General features: G+C 46.8%; 1 protein-coding gene across 3 annotated transcripts; it reads left to right on the top strand.

Annotated features, from left to right (window-relative positions):
- The first annotated feature begins 780 nt into the window (after window positions 1–780).
- Ints15 (integrator complex subunit 15) lies at window positions 781–12,296 on the top strand. 3 transcript variants are annotated; one of them, XM_013152765.3, is made up of 7 exons: window positions 781–1,255; window positions 1,704–1,925; window positions 3,894–4,059; window positions 6,739–6,895; window positions 7,037–7,266; window positions 8,149–8,188; window positions 11,498–12,296. In XM_013152765.3, exons 1-7 carry the CDS (start codon window positions 1,064–1,066, stop codon window positions 11,697–11,699), a joined length of 1,209 nt encoding a protein of 402 aa, XP_013008219.1. In that variant the 5' UTR covers window positions 781–1,063; the 3' UTR covers window positions 11,700–12,296. The 3 variants fall into 3 exon arrangements, with proteins under 3 accessions (XP_013008219.1, XP_003470089.1, XP_023420951.1); XM_003470041.5 differs by having other exon boundaries at window positions 6,739–7,266; XM_023565183.2 differs by lacking the exon at window positions 781–1,255 and having other exon boundaries at window positions 1,841–2,033; window positions 6,739–7,266.
- The last annotated feature ends 9,753 nt before the right edge of the window (window positions 12,297–22,049 follow it).

Below are 22,049 nucleotides of genomic sequence, written 5' to 3'. Positions count from 1 at the left end.
TTTATGACCTTCCCTAGTCTATCTGTCTCCTAGGGGGTTTTCATATCCATTACAACATCCTCACTGAGGCCTTCTTTGTGCCAGCCTAGGCCTTTTACTGCAGGCACTTGCTGTGCTTGTGCCACCTGCCTTGGCCTTCACTGGCCTCTTCTGGCCATATTCAAGTCTTTTCTGCCTTGTTTAAAAATTCCAAAATTAAACTGCTAGTTAGTTCAGTGGAGAGATGAATGCTAAAAAAGAGACTTATGTAAAGTGCTGATGGGCATTAGGAAGGCAGGAGGGTTTTCAGGTGCAGGAAGCAGGTGGCCCAGACCTTGAAGGCTACCAAGTTTCCCACAGGCCATCTCAAGCTAGGCCAAGGAACCAGCAGCCAACAAAGCCAGGGTTCTGCACAGGACAGGGAAACAGAAACCCTGTGGACAGAGGGGGGGGGGGTAGGGGAAAGGCCCTTACCGGGCAACATTAGTCTAAGAAACCTGTGAGTTCAGAACAGACACAATTTTAAGATGAACTGCCCAGGCTGGGAGGAAACCCAAGTCCGCCGTCTTCCAGCCAACGCCTCGTCCTGGCTGGTGGGAACAGCAATGAAAGAAAAAGGCACATGCGTTGAACTGCTATCACAGCAGGTTCATGAGCTTAGAAAATCCTCCACCGGAGCTCAGTGGCGGGCGCGGCAGCGAGGTCTCCGCTCTGGTCCAGGGGCGGGGCCTACCTGCCCAGCGCGCCGCCGCTAGGGGGCGCCCTCCCAAGAGCGCGCGGCTGCCGTCTGCGCTTGGCCCCTACGGGCCGCCGTCCTCACTCCGTGGTTCCGCCACCGTTCGGCTGTGCGGCTTCGGCTCCAGTGGCTCTGGTTGGCGCTGCAGTCGGACCACGGGTACCTGCTGGCCGGTGGCAGCGGCGATGGATCCCTGAGCGGGCCGGCAGCAGGTAGCGGGCGGGCAGGCGGGCGCCGCGGCCCAGCCCGGGTCAGCACGGAAGCTAGACCGCACCTCTTTGTCTCCACGGGCGGTGGCGCGTCCCCGCCGCCCGGGCGGAAGTGGGGCGCACGGGGCATCTGGGCACCATGAGCGACATCCGCCACTCGCTGCTGCGCCGCGACGCTCTGAGCGCCGCCAAGGAGGTGTTGTACCATCTGGACATCTACTTCAGCAGCCAGCTGCAGAGCGGGCCGCTGCCCATCGTGGACAAGGGCCCCGTGGAGCTGCTGGAGGAGTTCGTGTTCCAGGTGCCCAAGGAGCGCGGCGCGCAGCCCAAGGTGCCTATTCCGGCCGTGCCCTTCCCTCGGTGACAGGCACTCGCCCAGTCCCCCGGTTTTTGCTCTGAGCCTTGTTACTGCGGCAGTCCCCCAATCCCCTGTCCTGCAGTCCTGCGGTATTCCCCAGCCGAGTGCCTAGTCTGCAGGCGGTGACAGCTGCGACCCAGCGGTGTTCAACGAAAAGACTTCCTTCGGGGGCTGTCCACCTACCTCATTAAAAACCTGTCATCTAGAGTCCTAAGCCTCGTGGGTTATCATGACTCCTCCAGGATGATATCTAATGAGACTTTTCCCCGAGTTTAGCCTCAGCATTCTGCTCCCTGGGACGTGGGTTTCTGAAAAGCAGCACCTTGGGGAACATAATATATTTCCTTCCTTTTTATTGGGCGAAGTAACAAGCATGCAAAAACCACATTTCTCACAGCTTTTTCCTGGGTTTGTTTTACAGAGACTGAATTCACTTCAGGAGCTTCAGCTTCTTGAAATCATGTGCAATTATTTCCAGGAGCAAACCAAGGACTCTGTGCGGCAGATTATTTTCTCATCGCTTTTCAGCCCTCAGGGAAACAAAGCTGATGACAGCAGGATGAGCTTGTTGGGAAAGCTGGTCTCTATGGCTGTGGCTGTGTGTCGAATCCCAGTTTTGGAATGTGCAGCTTCTTGGCTTCAGGTACTGCTCCGGAAATAGCCTTCCTTCCTGGAGTCTCTGAAGATGAGTTTACTTCAGAAATTTTCATTTAACTGGATTTCTGGAGATTTCTTTTCCACGTGTACTACAGTATGTCCTTTATCATTGCTGCCCTGATACCTGTGTTCCAGTCCAATTTTTATGTACAGTTTTATGTATAATTCTTTTTTTAAAAAAACCACTTGGAGAAAGTGAGATCTTTGTCATATCCTTGTGGCCACAGTAATGCACTGTACGAGCACACATGGTAATTCTGTGACTGTGTCCTGGGATAAGACCTGATTTTGAGTCTCACATAACAATAGACCACTGTTAGACATGAGAACTGTTCCCCTCTATGCTGGGGCACACTAGCATTTGTGTTATGGTAGGAGACATGAAGAAAAAGACAACAAAAAGGCACAAAATATTCAAAACGTGGGGAAAGTCCACCAGGCCACCCAGTCACATAGAATCCTCTTGGGTTTTGTACAGCATTATAATTCTTGAGGACTTTTTGTTGTTGTTGTTACTGGGGATTGAACCTAGGGCCTTTACACTGAGCTATATCTCTGGCCTTTTGGAAAAAAAACTTTTTTTTTTAAATTTTGAATGAAAGTCTTGCTAAATCACTAAGTTATCAGTCTGGGTTCAAATTTGTGATCCTCCTGCCTTGGCTTTCCAGATTATGTGCACATGTTTGCTACCATGCCCACACAAAGTCCCATCTTTAGACTAAGTGAAAAATTTTTTAGAGGAAAAGAAAACAGGATTTTGAAAATTGTATATATGCAGTCTTAAAGATGAGATTTTAAAATCGTTATATATTAAGTTACAGGAATGCTTACTTATTATTAGAAAGTCATTGTCTATACAGTTAGATTAGTAAAGCATGTGTTATTTCATACAGTTCCAAGGTGACATCATGTAGTAGATGACTTAATGGATTCAGTGAACAAAAAAAGTATATATTTACAATAGATCTAGTGTTAGGTAGTATTTTGGAAGATTCATTTTTTGATTTTTGTGGTACTGTACTTTTAGAGTGATTGATGACCAAAACTTTGGGTGAATATGTTTCTTAGCCAAGCTACCAGAATGTATTACAGTCAGTTCATAAAGTTCCTTCATTCCCAAGTACCTGAAATCAGTTCTTTGCCAATATAATAACTGTATTTAAAAAATAATTTTGCTTGTCCATAAAATTTGGCTAGCAAAAACATGCTGTTAGGTGCAGTGCACAGGTAAGTCCCAGTGAACCATATGCCTTAATTCTTGCCAATCCACAGTTCGTGCCCTGGAGCTACAGCTTCCTTCGCAGCTGCTGAGTGTGGCCTGAGTGGCTGATAGGCATGCACATGGAAAGAGAAAAAGGCAGGGGAGGGTGAGGATATAGGATTCGAAAGTATTAGAGGAACCTATCACAGAGAATAAGGTTGTAAGAGGAATTTGGAAAGTGCTGCTCTACTAAAACATCTTCCTTATTTAATAGTTCACAGACTCCCAGATCTTTTCAAAGTGTTGACAGCTGTTAATTTTTACCTGTTAGGCTCTCACCTGCTTACAAAAGTTACGATTTTTTTCACCTGAAGTCAGAAATCATCTTTCCTAAATAAATTTTAAAGCCAGAGTTGGTAGACCCTTTGTGCAAATATTTCAGTCCTTGCAAGTCATAGAGTCTCTGTTGCAGCTATTCAGCTCTGCCCTTGCAAGGCAAGAGCAGCTTTAGGCAGTAGACAAGCAAATGAGCACATTGTGTCGCCACGAAATTTTACTCACAGAGTCAGGAGGTGGAGCGAATTTGGTCTGTGGGCTTTAGATTGCTGGCTCCTGCTCCAAAGGAAGCTGTTAATAGCTTTCTCCATTCTGGGAAATGGCTCTGCCAGTTCTGGTGGTCCTCATTGTTTGTACATACTTACGACCTGCTAGTTACCAACACCTGTAGTTATGTGGCCTGTGGATTCCTTCCAGCGGACGCCTGTGGTCTACTGTGTGCGGCTCGCCAGGGCCCTGGTGGATGACTACTGCTGTTTGGTGCCAGGCTCCGTTCAGACACTGAAGCAGATATTCAGCGCCAGCCCCCGATTCTGCTGCCAGTTCATAACGTCTGTCACTGCTCTCTATGACCTGTCAGCAGGTAAAAGATAAACATGTTGTTGCCATCAAAGAAGCTTCAACTGATGACTGGTTTTACTTCCCAGTGAACGCTTTAGCTGTTTTTTCTCTGAAGTGTATTTGTTTATTTGAGGCCTAAAGGTAAATGTGTGGGCAGCTGGACCTGTGTAGTGTGCTATGAGGGAAATTTTCTTGGTGTCCCCAGTTGCTTGAGTTGGAATGATGTAAGGGGCAAATGGCCTAAAAAGCCAAGTTGTAGTCTGGTAAGATATGGCCTTCTCCCCAGAAATACGACTTGCTTTTTATTTCCTACATTTTAAAAAAAATTTCTTTGAAGCCGGGGATTTAGCTCAGGGCATAAGCACCTGCCTGGCCAGTAGGAAGTCGTAAGTTTGATCCCTGGTACCAAAAAATTTTCATTTAAATTATTTTATTTTTGTGTAAGTTAAAAAGAGATTTACACACCGAACTCTCAAAAGACCTTGGGCATGTGCATTAACCTTGTCAGAGTTTCTTCTCCACATTTGGTTTTTGAAAAATCCAGAAAAGTTATAAGAATTATAAAATAAACACTCATTTACTTCTCACCCAGAGTGAACCTACATACATGCTAAGCTATATGCCTAGCCCTTTTAAAAAAAAAAAAAGTTATTTTGAGATAGGTATTTTCCATGTCACCAAGTTTCCAGACTGGGCAACTTGTGATCCTCCTGCTTCAGCCCCCCAGAATGCTGGGATTATAAGCATACACCAGCATGCCCAGCTGTGATGAGCAGTTTTGTTTATAGTATGGCTCAAGCCCTATTTTTGGTCATATTTCAGGCTCCTCCTATTTTGCCCTCTGCTCTTGCTGCCCAGAGGACTGACAAGTAATTTAATTCTTTGAGCAGTATGAGAGCCTGCAGTGGTATTTCTGTTTCCATTTTCTGTTCAGCCCAGTATTGGTATCTGCCAGTCCCCTGAATATATTTGAGCCTCCTTTTCTTTGTAATCTTTTTTTTTTTTTTTTCTTGCTTTTACACATTTTAGCTCTTGAAAAAGTTTGTATAGCAATAGTTTGGACATACAAGTACATACCATATTCTCCCAGTAATCCCACACTCTCCTCAGGAGCAGTTTGCCTCCGGAGTAGGAGACAGTTCTTGTAGAGAGGTGCTACCCTGCTAAAGAGGAATTATCCTTGGTCTCTCCTGCATGGCTTCCTGAAAACAGTATTAGCTGGGTACTGTGTCCAAGCCTTTGGTTTTCTAAAAGGAAAGATTTAATCATACCCATTCGTGGCATTGTAGTTGCTTTTCAGGTCATCACTTGTCTCAGGCCAACAGGACAGAAGTTGGCCTTGACTCTGGGAATGGATGAATTGCCATGTGCAACAAGAAATAATGTTTGGGGGTAACTACTGACATGCAGCGTTTGTCTGAAACGTGGTGTTTTTCTCGTAAGCTGGTATGTCAGTGACAGCATTCCTCCAGCCACTCAGCACACAGTGGTGGCCTGGGAGGGACAGGCCTGACACCATTACCAGAACAGTGATTAATACCATCCTGGAAATGTGAGCACCTGGGGGAGTTTGTGCCTTCACATCATGAAAGGAAGACACTCACCCCATCATGCAGTCTCTTCCTGCCCAGGTGGTACTGGGAGCTTTGGTCTCAGTAAGGGAAGGAGTTGCTCACTCAGTAGCTTACTTACATGCGTGCCCAGGGCGCAGTGTAGGCTGACTTCAGGGTTTTGAAGAGGCTCGCCCTGGGGAGTAGTTCAGAGTTGTGGGTGTGAGCCTGGTGTTACCCAGACAGAAGTATCTGGGAGGATTAAGGGACTGGATGCACAGTTGTCAAGGGAAGGTAACACAAATGATGCCACCTGCTGCTGCCATCATCACATCCGAAAGGGCTGTGTTTAATAGCAGGTGGTCAGTAGGAATGATCTCAAGGCCAAGACTGACTTTGGGAGAAAGAACAGCCAAAAACCTTACCCTGCTGTGTACCTGGGTTGCCACACACTCCTTCCATGCTTGGTTTAGAAACTGCTCTCATCCTTAGCTTTCCTTCAAGCTGTGGGGTGCACTGCCCAAAAGGTGACTGGGGACACAGCCAGCCTGAGAGCCTGGCATGCCAGCCCCAGAATGGACCCTGTGACCTGATGGTCTAAGAGCCAGACTGCTTCAGGTCAGATCTGAGCTCACCATCTGCTTCTGATATGTCCCAGAAAATTACCTGACATCACTGTACCTCAGTTTCCTCATCCTTTGGGAGTAATTGATGGAGCTATATAAAGTTTTAATGCATTTGTCTGTGAAAGGGACTGAGACCAGTGCCCAACATAAGAAGCTCAGAATCTGTGTCAACATTCGTCCTCATTATTACTGTTCTTTATCTGGGCCCTGGAACTTGCCAGGTCTCAGGGATCATAGGAGGCCAAGCTGTTGCTTAAACAAGGGTTCTGGCTTGAGGCTGGGATGGTTGGCTAACCTAACAGATTTTTTTTCAGGCTCTGCTTTGAGCAGAGGGTTCTGGGTGCAGTGACCCAGCCTTCATGGGGTGAATGTTTTAGAAAACAAGATGGAAAATAGATAGGCCAGGCAGTAGTGACCTTGCCAAGCACGAAGGCTGTAAATTTGGGGAATCTGTCCTCTTCTGTCCACTTTCCATTTCTGTCCCAAGACCAAGAACACTTCTGACTGACTGATCTTTGCTTGCAGATGATCTCATCCCACCTTTGGACTTGCTTGAAATGATTGTCAGTTGGATTTTTGAGGACCCACGGTTGATTCTCATCACTTTTTTAAATACTCCGATTGCAGCCAATCTCCCAATAGGATTTTTAGAGCTCACCCCACTCATTGGATTGATTCGCTGGTGCGTAAAAGCCCCCCTGGCTTATAAAAGGAAGAAGAAACCCTGTTTATCGAATGGCCATGTCAGTAACAAGGTCCCAAAGGACTCAGGTGTGGGGATGGACAGAGACTCCCACGTCTTGTACTCAAAACTGCACCTCAGTGTTCTGCAGGTTCTCATGACGCTTCAGCTGCACTTGACTGAGAAGAATCTGTACGGGCGCTTGGGGCTGATCCTATTTGACCACATGGTCCCTCTGGTAGAAGAGATCAACAGACTTGCAGATGAACTGAACCCCCTCAATGCCTCCCAGGAGATAGAGCTCTCACTGGACCGGCTGGCACAGGCTTTGCAGGTGGCCATGGCCTCAGGAGCTCTTCTGTGCACGAGAGGTAGGTACCACCCCTGCGAGGTCTCCTGGGAATGGTTACAACACTGCAGAGAGAAAACAGGGACTCTTAGACACTGGTTTTGATTCCTGTAGGACTTCCTTTCATCCTGTAAGGAGGAGGGTGAAGGTTGCAGAATGTCCCCTTATTTAATGTCCCCATCCCAGGACTGATGTGCCATTGATGTGATATCTGGATATCACCTGGCTCTTTTGGCCCAGGACTGGAAACTTGGCCTAACAAATCTTTCCTCATGCGGGGATTTTTTTTCACTGTAGTCATTTTTCCTTAAGGCATAATTTACCTACAATGCATTGTATATATATACCTATATGGAACTGCCATCCAGAACACCATAGGTGTTCTCACTGCCTGAATTTCTCCCTCCCACCTGCCCTCTCTTTCTTTCTTTCTTTCTTTCTTTCTATTTGTTTATTTTTTGGTGCTGCGAATTGAACTCAGGACCTTGCACTTGCCAGGCGGTGCTCATGCCGCCGAGCTACACCCCCAGTATTCTCCTGAATTTCAGTGCTTGAGTCTGCCCAGTAGTAGCCTGGTGCCAGCAGTCCACTCTTGTTTGCTTTCCCATTGTTGACTCAGTCACAGTGGTGACCCTTCTCCTTGGCTGCTGGTAAGCACCCTGCCCTTGGGCACTTTCCCAGCCACCTGAGCAACCGTCAGTGAGGGTACCCCCTTTCCTAAATGGCTTCTTCTATCTTTAAAGCAAAAACTGCAGAAAACGAAGCCCATTTTCTAAAAGCACACTGGAAATACATATTGTCAGGTACTGTTGCCAACTTGCTGGCATTCTGGAAAAGAACCACATCAGCAACAGTTCGCCTGGTCTCCAGTCTGTTCCTTAACCCTGTATTTCCTTAATTGCAGATGACCTGAGAACCCTGTGCTCCAGGCTGCCTCATAACAAGTAGGTGCCTTGTTTGCTGGCATTGCTAGGACAGGGGTGGTGGGAGGCAAAGCACAGCAGACCCCTTTGTCCTGGATTCCTCACGACAAGTTGTGCTGCAGGGTTCAGAGCTTCTCTTTGTAAGGAGCCCCTTGGGATCTGATAAGTGAGGAGCAGAAAGGCCAGCTTAACCCACATGAAAAGAATCCTAAGTGAGTGTAAACATGGGCCAAGACTCATGGGAAGAAACCAGATCCCAGTCCAAGCTCACCCAAAGCTCCTTTGGCCTGCTTCAGGTTGTTGGGGAGGCCAGTGTGCTGGCACTCAGGTGACACTGAGTTATGGTCTTGGGGAAGCACTGCAGAGCCACCAGCCTAGAGCACAGGTTATCAGTTAAATGGGGGCTTGAGCTTCTCTCAGAAGGGACCTGGTTCCCGAGTATGATTTGCAGTGACTTTGGGCAGTCTCTTCAGATGTCTGTGAACCTCAGTTTCTCCTTTGTGAAAAGGGACAAGGGTACTGTTGGCTGCCTCCCAGGTGGTGGTAAGGATGAAAGAAGATAGTGTCTGTGAACTTCTCATCTTCCCCTCCACGTGGACTCCTCTCCATAACCTCAGTTGTACCCTGGAAAGCAAGAATAGCATGGCGCACTGCTGCTTCCTTGTAACCTTGGACAAGTTCCCTGCCTCCTGACGCCTCAGTTTTTCTCACCTGAAAAATCAGGAAAATCAGAGTTCCTGCCTCAAGTTCCCCTTGCCTTGTCCCACCACAGGGCTGTGAGGATTACTGAGTGAAAACCTAGAAAGCACTTGGAATAGCAGTTGGTGTAGGGTAGCCAGCAAGTGTTAGCTGCTGTCACCATTGCTATTCCTGTGATAACTTAGGGTTTTCACCTCTGTGAATCTGTCCTTGGCAAAGAAGCCAAAAAATATGTGCACAAAAACATCTCACACAAATTGCAATCTTATAAGTGGAAGCAGCTTAACTAGGGCTCAGGGAGACTTGGTGAAGTAGCCACCATGCTTCCCTGAGGGATGGAACATTATATACCCATTGAAAATAGCCACTGAGGCAATGTGCAAGGACATGTTCAAGTTCAGTCAAAGGCAGAACTGGCCAGGGTTTATAGAATTAGGTTAAGCTGGTTGGCCAATAACAAGGAGGCACAGTGCTCCAAAGGCTGACTTGGGCAGATAGCATGGATGAAGGAGTAGGGCTGTGTGGCTGACTGTGTGTGATGATCCCCCGTGGCCTGGTCCGTTGGTTCCATCAAGCCGGCAAGTCTGAGCAAGAGCTCGATGAGACAGAAATGTACAGACCCAGTGGCTGGGGCTGTGCTAGCTGCAGAGGAAGGGCAGGCTTAGTCCACGTTCAGAGACCCTGTTGTCCAGCCCCACAGATGGGCTCTCCTAAGTGAAGTGGAAGGAATTTGTAGGGTGGGCAGCACTTGTGCTGTCCAGCAGAAGGGACAGGCTGTCGCAGGCCAGCTCTCCTCCAGGAGACCTGCTGCTCCTTTTTTTTTTTTTCCTGAGCCTCAAGAAAATTTCTTGGAATTTCACTTGGAATCCTTTGAATTCTGTTGATCTCCGTGGTGTTACTCATCTTTCCAACTGGCCTGGAAACTCTTGGAAATATTTCAATGGCAGGGTGTGCGGATTCAAATAGAAGACCTTTGTTTTGCCTCTGTAATACTCCTTGGGTTGGCTAAATTCTTTTTTTTTTTTATTGGTACTGGGGATTGAACTCACAACCACACATTTGCAAGGCAGGTGCTTATGCCACTGAGCTAAATCTCCAGCCCTTGGCTAAATTTTTGATAAACTTTCTTACCAAGAAAAGTAAACATGAGTGAAATGGGGACATTACTAACTGCATGCCTGAGGCCCTCCTGAAGGCTTGGAGCCCCTTTGTGCTGGGGTGGGCAGATAGGGTTAGCTGTGACCAGCCAGCCTCTTCCCCTGGGAGCACTAGGCAGTGGCCAGAGAGCTGGCAGTGCACTGGAGAACACGCAGTCACAGGACACAGCAGTGCCACACTGGCAATGTGTAGGGAAGGTGCAGCATTATAGAATGAGGGGAGAGAGGCAGCTTGGACCTGGCAGCCTTCGTGTGGGGATCGGAGAGACTGGCATAGACCCACCAGCCAGCAAGGCCCAGACTGAAGCAAGCAGTGTCTGTGTGTCTGCACAGGAGCAAAGCAGGAGGCTGGGGAAGGGTAGGAAAGGGCTGCAGCCCGTGTCCTTAGCAGGAAGAGCCAGGCAGTTTCTGATGGGGAGCATCGTTGGGGAGTCAGTCCACTGAGGTCAAGTGAGGAGAGCTGGAGATGGTGAGTGATGCTGGGAGGTTCCGCTGGTCATCCTGGGAGAGTCTCAGAAGGACGCACTGAGCTGGACCTAGTGAGCTGGACACAGTGGCAGAGGCCTGTAATCCTAGCATTCCCACAAGCTGAGGCTAGAAGATCACAAGTTTGAGCCCAGCTGTGTGATTTAGACTGTCTCAAAAGTGAAAAGGGGCTGGGAACATATTTTGGTATGAAACCTATGAGTTCAATCCCCTCTACTACCAAAAAAGAGGGGGAAAAATTCAATTTAAATTTTTTTAAAAAGGAAGGTGGGAGGTCCAGGCAGCTGGGCAGTGGTTGCTGATGGTAGGGGCCTGGGCTGCTGTGAGGCAGGTGGTGGTTGTTCAGGAGACTCAGGAGCCAGACCTGGTGTGATCCTGGTACTGGGGAGCTTGTGAGCCAGATGGGCTGTGTGCGGCTCCACAAATTCGGGGTAGGTTGGGGGAGTAGGCCCCACAATCCAGAAGAACAGGGTCAAGGTGGGAACTGCGTCCAAGGAGTGCTGTGCCAGACTGTTGATTTCAAGTTGCTTTGAAAGACTGGCTTTAAAGGGGCTGATGCTTGAATTTGCTTATGACACAGTTATTGAGAATGACTTTGAGAGCTGGCTGTGGCGCCGTGGGTCTGTAATCCCTGCACTCAGGAGGCTAAGGAGCTTCCATGTGGAAGCTGCAGTGTAGATCCCCCTTCACAAGTCATTGCAGGGCATCCTGGCTTCCCGCTGCTGGATCCTCCTCAGCAAAGTCTTGCTACCCTGGGTCACCTCCTAATCTGTTCCCCACCAGCCCCCTCCCTCCTCTTGTGCTCAGTGTCCACTTACCTGGAAGCCCATGTGACATAGTCCTTCTCTGATGCCTCTCAGCAAGTGAGCATGTGGAGTGTCTCCATGTTCTAGTGACAGGTGCAGAGGGACAGGGCAGACCTAGAGCATGTGTGTGCAGGAGGTGATCACGGCCTTGGCGATCCTAATGCTTCTTCTTATTTCTGCAGCCTGCTCCAGCTGGTGATCTCTGGCCCAGTGCAGCAGTCACCACACACAGCGCTCCCCCCTGGGTTCTACCCTCACATCCACACGCCCCCGCTGGGCTATGGGGCTGTGCCGGCCCATCCTGCTGCCCACCCTGCCCTGCCCACACACCCTGGGCACACCTTCATCTCCGGTGTGACATTTCCATTCAGGCCAATCCGCTAGGCCAGCCCTAGTGAGCCGCCTCGTGGCTGAGTGCCTTCTGCAGCTGGGTCGAGGGAACCTTCTGGAGAGACGGGTGCTGGCCCCCCAGAAGAGGAGCTTAGGGAGGCAGCAGGCAGCTCCTCCTGGCTGGTAGAACCGTCTTCGTGTGAAGTTCCAAGTTGTCACAGTCCAGGTGCCTGCCTGGTCACATTCTTAAAAATCCAGACTGGATGGATGAAAGGAAAGCACACAGGCCTCTGCAGAGTGCGCTGCAAGTGTTTTTAATACTCCAGTTCTGTGGGCCCTGGCTCACTTACCGCCATTCAGACGAACCCTCGGAGTCTGTGCCCAAAGGAGCACTGAGGAGAAGCCTCAGATGTGCGTCCATGTGCCCGGCCTCTCCTATCTGTGAATGTGACATCCCTGCCACAAACACAGGCTCCTTCTGCAGCTCCATGAGCTCAGAGCAGAAATACTGTGACCCAAGCTTGGGCAGCACTGGGCACTGCTCACAGACACCTGTCAGGGTTTCCCACCACCTTGCAAAGGAACTTCTGTTTTATCGGGCGTCTCTAAATTTTCCTTTCATATGTTCAAATAAATGTTTTCTAAACAGTTTTATAGACTTTATGGAATTTTTTTTTTTTTTTTGGGTGGGACTGGGGATCGAACCTCACATGTACCAAGCAACAGTGTAATAAATGTGAGCTTGGAGCTTCTTTCCCTGTTTGTGATGATCATGTTAAAGTTGAGTCTTAAGTTTTTAAGCTACTTGTGACAGAAGTAGTGCAGTATCCCCACCCTGGCCACAGCCTAACCTCCAAACTCTGCTGACTTTTAGATGTCTGCCAGTCTTGGCTTCAAGTCCATGGTCTTTTTCCCCTCAGGTACAGATGACAGCCCTTGGGTGGCGGGGGGGGGGTGTTGTTGTTTGTTTTTTGTGTTTTTGAGACAGAGTCTTGCTATGTAGTTCCGGCTGCTCTTGAACTTAGCCCAGGCTGGCCCCAAACTCAGAGTAAGCCTCCTCCTCTGCTTCTCAAGTCAAGTATTTTTTGCTTACTATACTATTGGAAGCTGTATGGTTTGAGTCCTCATTAATTTAAGGAGGAAGAAAAGCTTAGTAACCATGTCACTATGGCTTCCCTAACCTGAAGTAAGAAGTGGCAAACAGTAACAGCACACAGTGGAGCATGAGAGGGCTAAGATTACCTTGTAGGGAAGAAATGTAACTCCAGCATTTATTTACCCTGCTATTCCTGGTTGAAGGCTGTGGCCTGGAAGACCAGACCAAGCTGGGTAGCCTAGTAAAATCCCCAGAGACAGAGAGAGTGAGTGTGTGTGATTTAAAATCTGGAGTTTAAGGCATCCCCAAGGTCAGGAGCAGGAGCTGAGGCCTTGCATGTAAGGAGCTGATCTTGCTTGGCAGGGACTGTATGTTCTAGCTTGGGGACAAGAGCTCACAGCCTTTCCAGCCCTTGGAGTGGTGAAGCCACTGACAGCCAGGGCAGGGGAACTGGCTTGCAAGGTGAAGCCCATCAGGAATCTGTTTTCAAATTGCATTAAAGAGCCATGGACATAAAGGAAATTTTGGGTTTGATTTGGTTATCTTTGATTAAACATGCTTAAGTACAAACCTGCCAATGTCAGATATGGAACTGCAGGTGTGTGCATCTATCTAGGTGGGACCCACTGTTGAGGCTGAAAAGATAGCACAGGGCCAGGTCTTGGTATTTCACTCCATACAGTGTGCATCACCAAAGAACTGTGAATCAGCTCAGTGTTGCTTCCTTTGTCTCTGTGGACCTCAGAGCAGTGCAGCCTCCACCAAATATTTCTAGGGCCTGGGTGTATCATAACTCCTCTCAGATCCAGGGTGGTTTTTGCTAAAATAAAACAAAAAGTACAAAGAAAGCTACTAACCAGGCGAGGTGGTACACATGGAAAATCTCAGCACTGGGAGACTCAGGAGGGTCATAAATTCAAGGCCAGCCTGGGTTACATAGCAAGATCTTGTCTGAATAAAATATAAAAACAAAAATAAATAAAAAAATGCTAGAGCCACAGACTTTCTTTTGTGGTCTTAGCCAGTAATTAAATCAACCAATTAAAACTGGAGGTAGAAGCCGACTGTTCACACACTCACAGTCTTGAGCTTAATGATAATGGTATCACCCATCTAGTAATTTTTTTTTGGTGCCGGGGAAAACTTATGACCTCATGCTTGCCAGGCAGGCGCTGTGCCACTGAGCTATATCCCCTGCCCCTAGGTAAAACCACTAAGTGCCATGCATCAAGTAGTAATATATGAGAAAACATTAAAAAGTATATGAGAAAATATTTGCAATGTGTAAAATAGTATGTCTCTAGAATATATGAATAACTACAAGTTAATCAAAAGGCATTCCCCAAAAAAGGTGAAAGAAATGAACAGAAAATTAATGGAAGAAGAAAAATGGCCAATAAATATGAACAGGCTGGTAACTAGGGGAAATGGATTGTAGTCGGCCATTTTTTCATTTAGTTATCAGACTGGCAAAATGAACTATAGCTAGAGGTATAGAGAAGCTGTATCACACAGTGGTAACTGGTTTAGTCACTGTTGAGAAGTTAAAAAATAAAATGCCCTTCTGACCCAGCAATTCCAAAAAACAAAAAAAGAATATTCAGTGCTGTTTGTCAGAGTGTTCTCTAAGTAGCAGGGGTAATAACCTATAATTTATATACACAGCTGACTGATTACAGGTATGTACCTGTGATCTCAGTATTCTGAACGTAGGAGTTTCACAAGCTCAGCTTGGACAAGTTCACAACATAATGGAACCCTGACTCAAAAATTGTTTAAAAATAGATGGGATATAGCTCAGTGCAAAGGCCCTGGGTTCAATCTCCAGTATTACTAGAATAATAAAATGTAAAATTCAGTGGCTTTTAGTGTATTCATACAGTATTATAATCGTTATCACTATTTTAGAATCTTTCATCATCACCAAGAGAAACCCTAGTTGTTAGGAGTCACTATCTTGATTCCTAAGGCTTGGGCAACTTCTGGTCTACTTCCTGTCTATGGACTCACCTTTGCTGGAAATTTCCCATAAATAGAATCACACAGAACATGTGAACAGCATATTTTATGTCATAGCATGGACCAGCGCTTATTTCTTTGTTAGGACTGAATAATCCATTACTTGTAAATGCCACATTTTGTTTATCCATGTATCCATTCATCAGGTGATGACATTTGGCTTTTATTTTGAGACAGAGTCTTGCTATATAGTTCAGGTTGGCCTTGGACTCACTGTGTAGCTCAGGCTGTCCTTGAACTCCAGGCAATCCTCCTGCCTCATCCTCCCAAGTGCTGGGATTACAGGTATGCCACCATGCCCAGCTTTTTTTTTTTTGGCCCTTTTTGAATATTGCTTGTGTTTAAGTTTTTGTGTGGACATGTTTTCAATTTCCTTAAGAAAAAATACACAATATTGCTCAGTGTATTTTTTTTAATGAGGAAAATCCAAATAAATCTTAAGTAACCATGTTCAGGAGCCTGTCCAACTAGTTGTAAACCTACCAGTCCTCAGAGAGCAGGCTGGTGATGTCAGTGGGTGATGCTAAGAGGGACCAGGTGCTCAGCTAAATAGGAGAACAAAGAGCTGATCGATGCCATCCATGGGCACCTGGGCCAAGGTGAGTACTGTCAAGATTTGTAGTTTTCTAGAGGGGGTGGAAATTAGATTTTTTATGCTGTATTAATTAACCTTTGAAACTGTGATGTTAGATGTCAAAATAGTTAAGGCAGAGATGGTGGCAAACACCTATAATCCTAGTAGTTGTCATCAGCAGGAGAGGCAGGCGAGTCCCCTCTTACCTCTTCAGAGATGTTCCTCACAAGTATCATTTGGTGTTTCCTTGGGTCCAGGTCCCTTCCACACCCAGCTTGGAATATTTTTGTTGACACAATGTCATAAAACTGAAGTTAAATCACTTTCCTTTCTGGGGCCACAGTGATAAACTGATGGAAGCCTGATTTCTGCAGGTCAAGCCCCTCTTATACCCTAAGTACCTTGACCCCTCTATGGCGTGTGTATTGACTGCTTGACCTCAAGTGACTAATTAGATGCCCAAAGTTCTCATCTGGTGGCCTTGCCTCAGGCCTTGGATGGGGAGTCACAGGTGGGGATGGAAAGGGAAAAGGCCTGGTGTGGATGCCAAGATGGACTGTCCAGGCCTGCATCTCCCTGAGGAGCAGAGGATTTGTCCTGAGCTACAGAAAAACTGAGGAAGATGGCGCTCAGCTCTCGGCCCTCTTCCTGAGTCTCTTAGTGAAGAGACCTTGCCAAGGTTATGTCAGCATAGTCTGAGTTTAATATGAATGCAGGTGTATGAAGTTGCTGCCCTAACCCTAGAGAACTGAGGGCAATGGGGAATGTCAGATCCCGAGATCAGTCCAGGCCAGCATTCCTGCCCCAAGTCTCTGGATTTTTCCTCAACCCCACACCAAGACCAGTGCTCCTAAGAACAGGCTCCTATGTGACTGAGGTTGGCAGCAGCCACCCTCCCTGCCCCAGCTGCTAGCACCATGCACTGTGTACAAGTTGGTACACATAGTCCTTGCATTCAGCTTGACTCACATCACATTCTGCTCGCTGGACTAAGTTTACCATATTTCCCCAACAAATCTCAGGCTTTTGGAATATAAATTGACACATCCTGGCCACTTTTTTCCTGGGACCTGGATGTTCCTCCTCTCCTTCCTCAGGTTCTGATGTACCAAGTAGGTTCTGATTGTTCAGGGATATCTGTGCAGGTGGGCAAGGAACAGTCAGCTCTCCCCTGCAGGGCTATGGCATTCTGGAAGTAGAGAAGTGTTTCAAAGGAACTGTAAGATGTCTAGGCCCTGCGTCCTTCCAAAAACACTCCTTTTATGGTCAGCATCCCTAGCCTTCCAGTGAATGCCTCAAACTCATACAGATCATCTGGTATCTGGTACAGTTATGAATCTATTACTGGTTGAATTTGGTTCCCCTCTTCCAAAAGTTCGTATGTCGAAGTCCTACATTTTTAGTGCCTTATTTGGAAACAGGGTCACTGCACATGTAATTAGCTTAATTAACGTGAATTAACATGAATTCATGGAAGTGGAGCTGAACCCAAAAAGATGGGTATCCTTATAGAAATGGGGCACAGAGACATCCATACAAATGAAGACAGTGATTGGGGTGATGTCTCCACAAGACAAAGAACAGCAAAAATTATCAGCAAACCATCAGAAACTGGGGAGAAAACTGGAATGGATTCTCTCTGCCCGTCCTCAGAAGGAACCAGCCCTGCTGACGCCTTCTAGCCTCAGAACTTCCAGATGAAACATGTCTGTTGTTTAAGGCACACAGTTTATCATATGTCAGTGTGAGCAAACCACAAAGTCCACATGGAGCTCCCTGCTAGATTTTCGTGAGTCTTAGCCTTTGAGGACCAAAGATCTAGCTCAGCAGCACAGTGCCTGCCCGGCAAGTGTGAGATCCCCATACCAAAAAAAAAGAAAGAAAGAAAAAAAGGGAAAAGGCAGCCTCTGAGATGTTCTCAGAGCAGATCTGGAAGGGCCTGGTTCCATGTGGGTCTTGCAAAGGAATGCTGAAGTCTTTCTGGAAAGGAATCAGCATCATCACACAGAACTGCCCTGCACATGATCTCGTATCCCTTTGCATTCATCTGAGCTTCAACAGAGGACACATGATCCCAGATAACCCTAATTGATAGCTGATAGCTTGATCTGTTTTCTTTTAATGGAGCGCCTTTCCCCATCCTGGAATACATATGGAAATTCCCTTCCCTTTCCCGAACTTGGCCCAATGACAAATACCAGACATCCTACCTTTTCCTGGGAAAAGGTGCCTATATACCATGTTTAGTGCCTTGATGTCATGTTTAGTACTAGTTTTAACATTTGTAGGGGTCTCTGTTTGCATGTGACAGAAACCCATCATGAATGAATTTGATGATGAAAATAAGTTTCTCAGAAAGATGCAAAGTCAGTTTGTAGGCGACCAGGGAGCCAGAGAACTCTGGGCTAAGGCACCTCTGGTGGTGAGTTCAACCCAGCCGCCTTCAGTTCTGATGTGACTGCTCCAGATTCCTGGAAGAGGTGGAAGGCTTTCTGCCTGGCTTTAGTCAGAAGCCCCACCGCTGTGAATCAGAGGAGGAAGATTGGCTACTATGCTGAGTAGTTTTTGCTGCACTTGCAGACGTAACATGGTACCTCAATTTGATTTCATCTCTCAATAAATATCGCAATTCATTCCACAGACACGTATTGGATGTGTATCATACTAAGTCTTAGGAAGACGGTGAAAACTAACCTAAACTCATTGATTGCATAACTGGCAGACTTGTGAATGGGAAAGACCCTAATTTGATTATAAAATCAGAATCATGCAAGTGTGTCATAGTCCTCTCTGGCTGTTACAGAAAATGCCAGAAACTGGGCAGCTTATGGACAATAGAAACTTGTCTTTCACAGTTAAGGAGGCTGGGAAGTCTAACATGAAAGTGCTGACAGATTCAGTGTCTGTTGAGGGCCTTTTTCCTGGTTTATAGAGCACTGTCCTCCTGCTGAGTTCTTAGAAAGAAGCTGAAGGTCTCTCTGGGCCTTTTTTATGAGGACATTAGTCCATTCAAGTGAGTTCTCCTCATGACCCAATGGTTTCCCCAAAGCTCCACACCCTCATATGTATAGCGGTCCTCAGCTTCTTTGGCGCTGGTATTGTGGAAGATAATTTTTTCAAGGATGAGAGCCTGGGGGTGGTTTCAGAATGATCCCAAGGAGCGCACAACCTAGGTCTCTCATCTGCGCAGAGCACAGTAGGGTTTGTGCTCCTATGAGACTCTGATGCCACACTCACCTGACAGGAGATGGAGCTCAGGTGGTGATGAGAGCAACAGGAAGCCACTGGAAATAGAGATGAAGCTTCACTCGCTCACCACCACTTACCTCCTGCTCTGTGGTCTAACAGACCACAGACCAATGCCAGTGCATACATGCTGGAAGGCTGTGCCACAGTCAATGTGCCACTGTCCCCAGTGCATATTCCAAACCTTCTCCATCACCTCCAGTGAGAGATGCAACTTCCTGCAACCCCACAGCCGCAGTCCAGGTGCAGCTCTGAGTCCATGGCACTCTGCTTCTCAGAGGGCTCTCCTTGGCCCATGACTTTCCAGTTCACATGACTTACCCACCAGTCACATTGGAAGCTAAAATACAAGGCAGAAGACTTTGAAATTCTAAGAGGGAAATAAGTTGTAATTCTATCCAGCCAAATTGAAACGACTCCTTAGACATGAAGTGTCTCTGGAGAATTGCTCATGAGATTAGGAGGGCTACGAAGTCTCAAGACCTACAGTCACTAAGCAGAGACCCCGGAGGGCCAGTGTGTAGTCCCACTATAAATCTGAGCACCTGAGAACACAGAGAGGCCATCATGTAAAGTGGAAGCTGAAGGCTGACACAGTCAAGACCGGGGGGGGGGGGGGGGGGGGGGGGGGGGGGGAACGGGGACTGAAATTTCAGTCCTACCTGTAGGGGGCGTATCTGCTTTACTCAGTCTCCTGATTAAAATGTCATAAACACCCTCAAGACACACCCTGAGTAAGATTTGGTCAAATGTGAGGTACCTGATAGCCCAATCCAGTTGGCACATAAAAATAACATCACAGAAAGGCTCCCAAAGGTATATTCACTAAATACATTTTCTCAAGACTGCGTCACAGTCTGCCATCCATGAAGATAATGAGCATTAGCTGTAGTGTCCGTCTCAGTGGCTTAGCCCCAAAATGTCTACATTTCCAACATGGGTGCCAAGGGCTCTGGTATGCAGCCGTACTGAATGTGCCAGTTTTAGTCTCTTGGTATGGTTCCCATTTTTCCATGGTCTCCTCAGTATTGCAGGAGGCTGGAAGACTGAAAACTACATTTCCCAGTCTCCTTGGCCCATTGGCTTCTGGGTGTATTCTGTCAATGGGACAAACTCACGAGATCTCAGAAGTTTGAGATCTGAAGACATTTCAGAGTGAAGGCTCAGGGCCAGACTGAAGACATTTCCTGCTTCTCATGGCACTTCAGGTTGTGGCTGGTGAGAGCACTGAAGTTCTTGCTTTTAGTCACATTTCCAACAGTGGCTAAAGCAGCTCCCATCACATAGTACTGAGAATTGGATAGCTCTCTCTAATTATCTGAGTAGCTCCTTTAACATCACTCCCTTTATGCTCCTCAGAAACTAGGGATACTATTTGGGGATTACAATGAGCAATGTATGTACGATTGTTGCCCTCTGATTGACGTGTTTTGAAATTTTGTTGTAGTTTTCTTTTTCCTTCTTCTTTCTTTCTTTTTATCCTTGAATAAAATGGATTTGAAGAAAAAAAGAAACTAGGGATACTAATCTATGGTAATCTCATCTTCTCCTTGATGATACTATAGCACTTTTAATATGTTTTTAGCAATTTTACTATATTCAGTATTCCATTTAATTATTGAAAAATTCTTATCTTTCCCTGGCTGAACATTCCCAGGCTCAGTAAGACAGAAGTTCCATGTGGAATGCATTTCCTCCAATACCACTAGAGCAGGAGAGCAGTGAAATAGAGGTGGCACCCCAGCTCCTATCTCCTACGTGCTTTGGCTTAGAAGTAGCGTACATCAGCTGAGTGTGGTGATACATTCCTGTAATGGAAGCACACTGGAAAGCTGAGACAGGAGGATCTCAAATTTAAGACCAGCCTGGGCAAATGAACAACTTTAGCATGACCCTGTCTCAAAATAAAAAAAAAAAATTTTAAAAGATTTTATCACCAGTACTGGTGGGGGAAAAAATTGAAGTAACATATGCCACTTCCCTTCATAACCCATTGGTAAAATTGATCATTTAACCCTAATTTCAACATGAAAGACATGGAAATACAGGTGAGCACTTGGAGTATTTAATGAGCACTGTGTCTCCTATCAGAATGAGCTAATCAAGACAGAACAAATATGGTAAGAGAAAACTGTAAATAGAACAAGAGTGTGAGGGAGCCAGGAAAGTCCCAGAGTGACAGGATGACCTGCCCACCTGGGCTCTAGAGACAGGAGCCTCTGGAAGGATGATTGGAGGGTACAACATGGGACAGATTTCTGACCAGGTTGACAAGTGGGGAGGTGGTTTGAGAAGTGTTTACAGAGCCAGGGAGGATAGATGTGCCGAAGATTTACTGAGGCAAAAAATGATTCAAATAAAAACAACTTTTTTATTTTAGTATTTTATTTTATTTTTATTTTTAAAAAAAAAAAAGATGAGAAAGCCATGAAGGGTGTCCACACAGGTATAATTATGGAAACAATAAATGTTTTAACCAAAACTGCAATGAACTGTAACCATCAGAGTCAGTACAGACCTCACAGGACAATGGCAGAGTCCCCAGTGTGACCACCTATACTTTCGATGCCACACACAAGTTCCAGGGTCCTCAGGCCACTTATGTCTGTATCCCAGCATTCTGGGAGGCTGATAAATTTGAGCCCAGGCTGGGCAACTTAGTGACCTAAAAACACCCTGCTTCAAAATAAGAAATAAAAAAAGGGCTGGGAATGAAACTCTGTAAAAGCTCTGGGTTCGATTCCCAGTACCACAAACAATCAATCAATCTTTGTCTTCCAAAAGATACTCTCTAAAATGTAATAAAATCATAACATGATAAGCATGTTATTTAAAAATATGACAACAAATACAGAAAAATGGGAGCGTACTCAGAAGCGTGATAAATTTATTGTTGCTAAAAGCCTTATAGAACTGTTGGGACATCCAGCTAGGTGCGTTTGCTACCTTGAGAAATATTCGAGGGATTCAGAAAGAAGAAAAATGGCAGCTGCTGTACCGGTGCTCAGAGCAGGTTGGGAAACACACACAGGGAGAAAAGCCCACTGCCTGCTGCCATTCTGCAAAGGCGGGCAGTGAGGGGAGAAGGAGGCAGAGCCTGCAGGGGTCATGGAGGGGGGTCAAGGGGAGGGGAAACCGAGGTGTTTTCCTCTCAGCAGTCCAGCAGGACGCCCAGGACCACCCAGAAGCAGAAGGTGAGGGAGTCAGTGTCTGGAGGTCACAGCTAACATTGTTGGGAGCTGTCTGTGGGGGGTGGTGGTGGAGGCTGGGTTGGAGAGGGGAAGGAGAGACCGGGAGTTGCAAGTTCTGAACATGAGGGAGTCCCCCAGGTGTGTAAATGCTGTTGGAAAGAAGTGTGCAGAAGTGCATCCTAGGAGGAGGCGAAACCAGAGGGGCAGCTCTGTCCCCATAGTCTCCAGGGGAGGAGAGGTATACACCTGCCGCTTGTCCTTATCTCCCTTGCCCACTC

This window comes from Cavia porcellus, unplaced genomic scaffold (genome assembly GCF_034190915.1).
Source record: "Cavia porcellus strain 051 isolate PalLab524CR breed Dunkin Hartley unplaced genomic scaffold, mCavPor4.1 scaffold_23, whole genome shotgun sequence".
Taxonomy (NCBI): domain Eukaryota; kingdom Metazoa; phylum Chordata; class Mammalia; order Rodentia; family Caviidae; genus Cavia; species Cavia porcellus.
The sequence above is the reverse complement of the archived record's forward strand: the minus strand, read 5'-3'. Positions and strand labels throughout refer to the sequence as shown.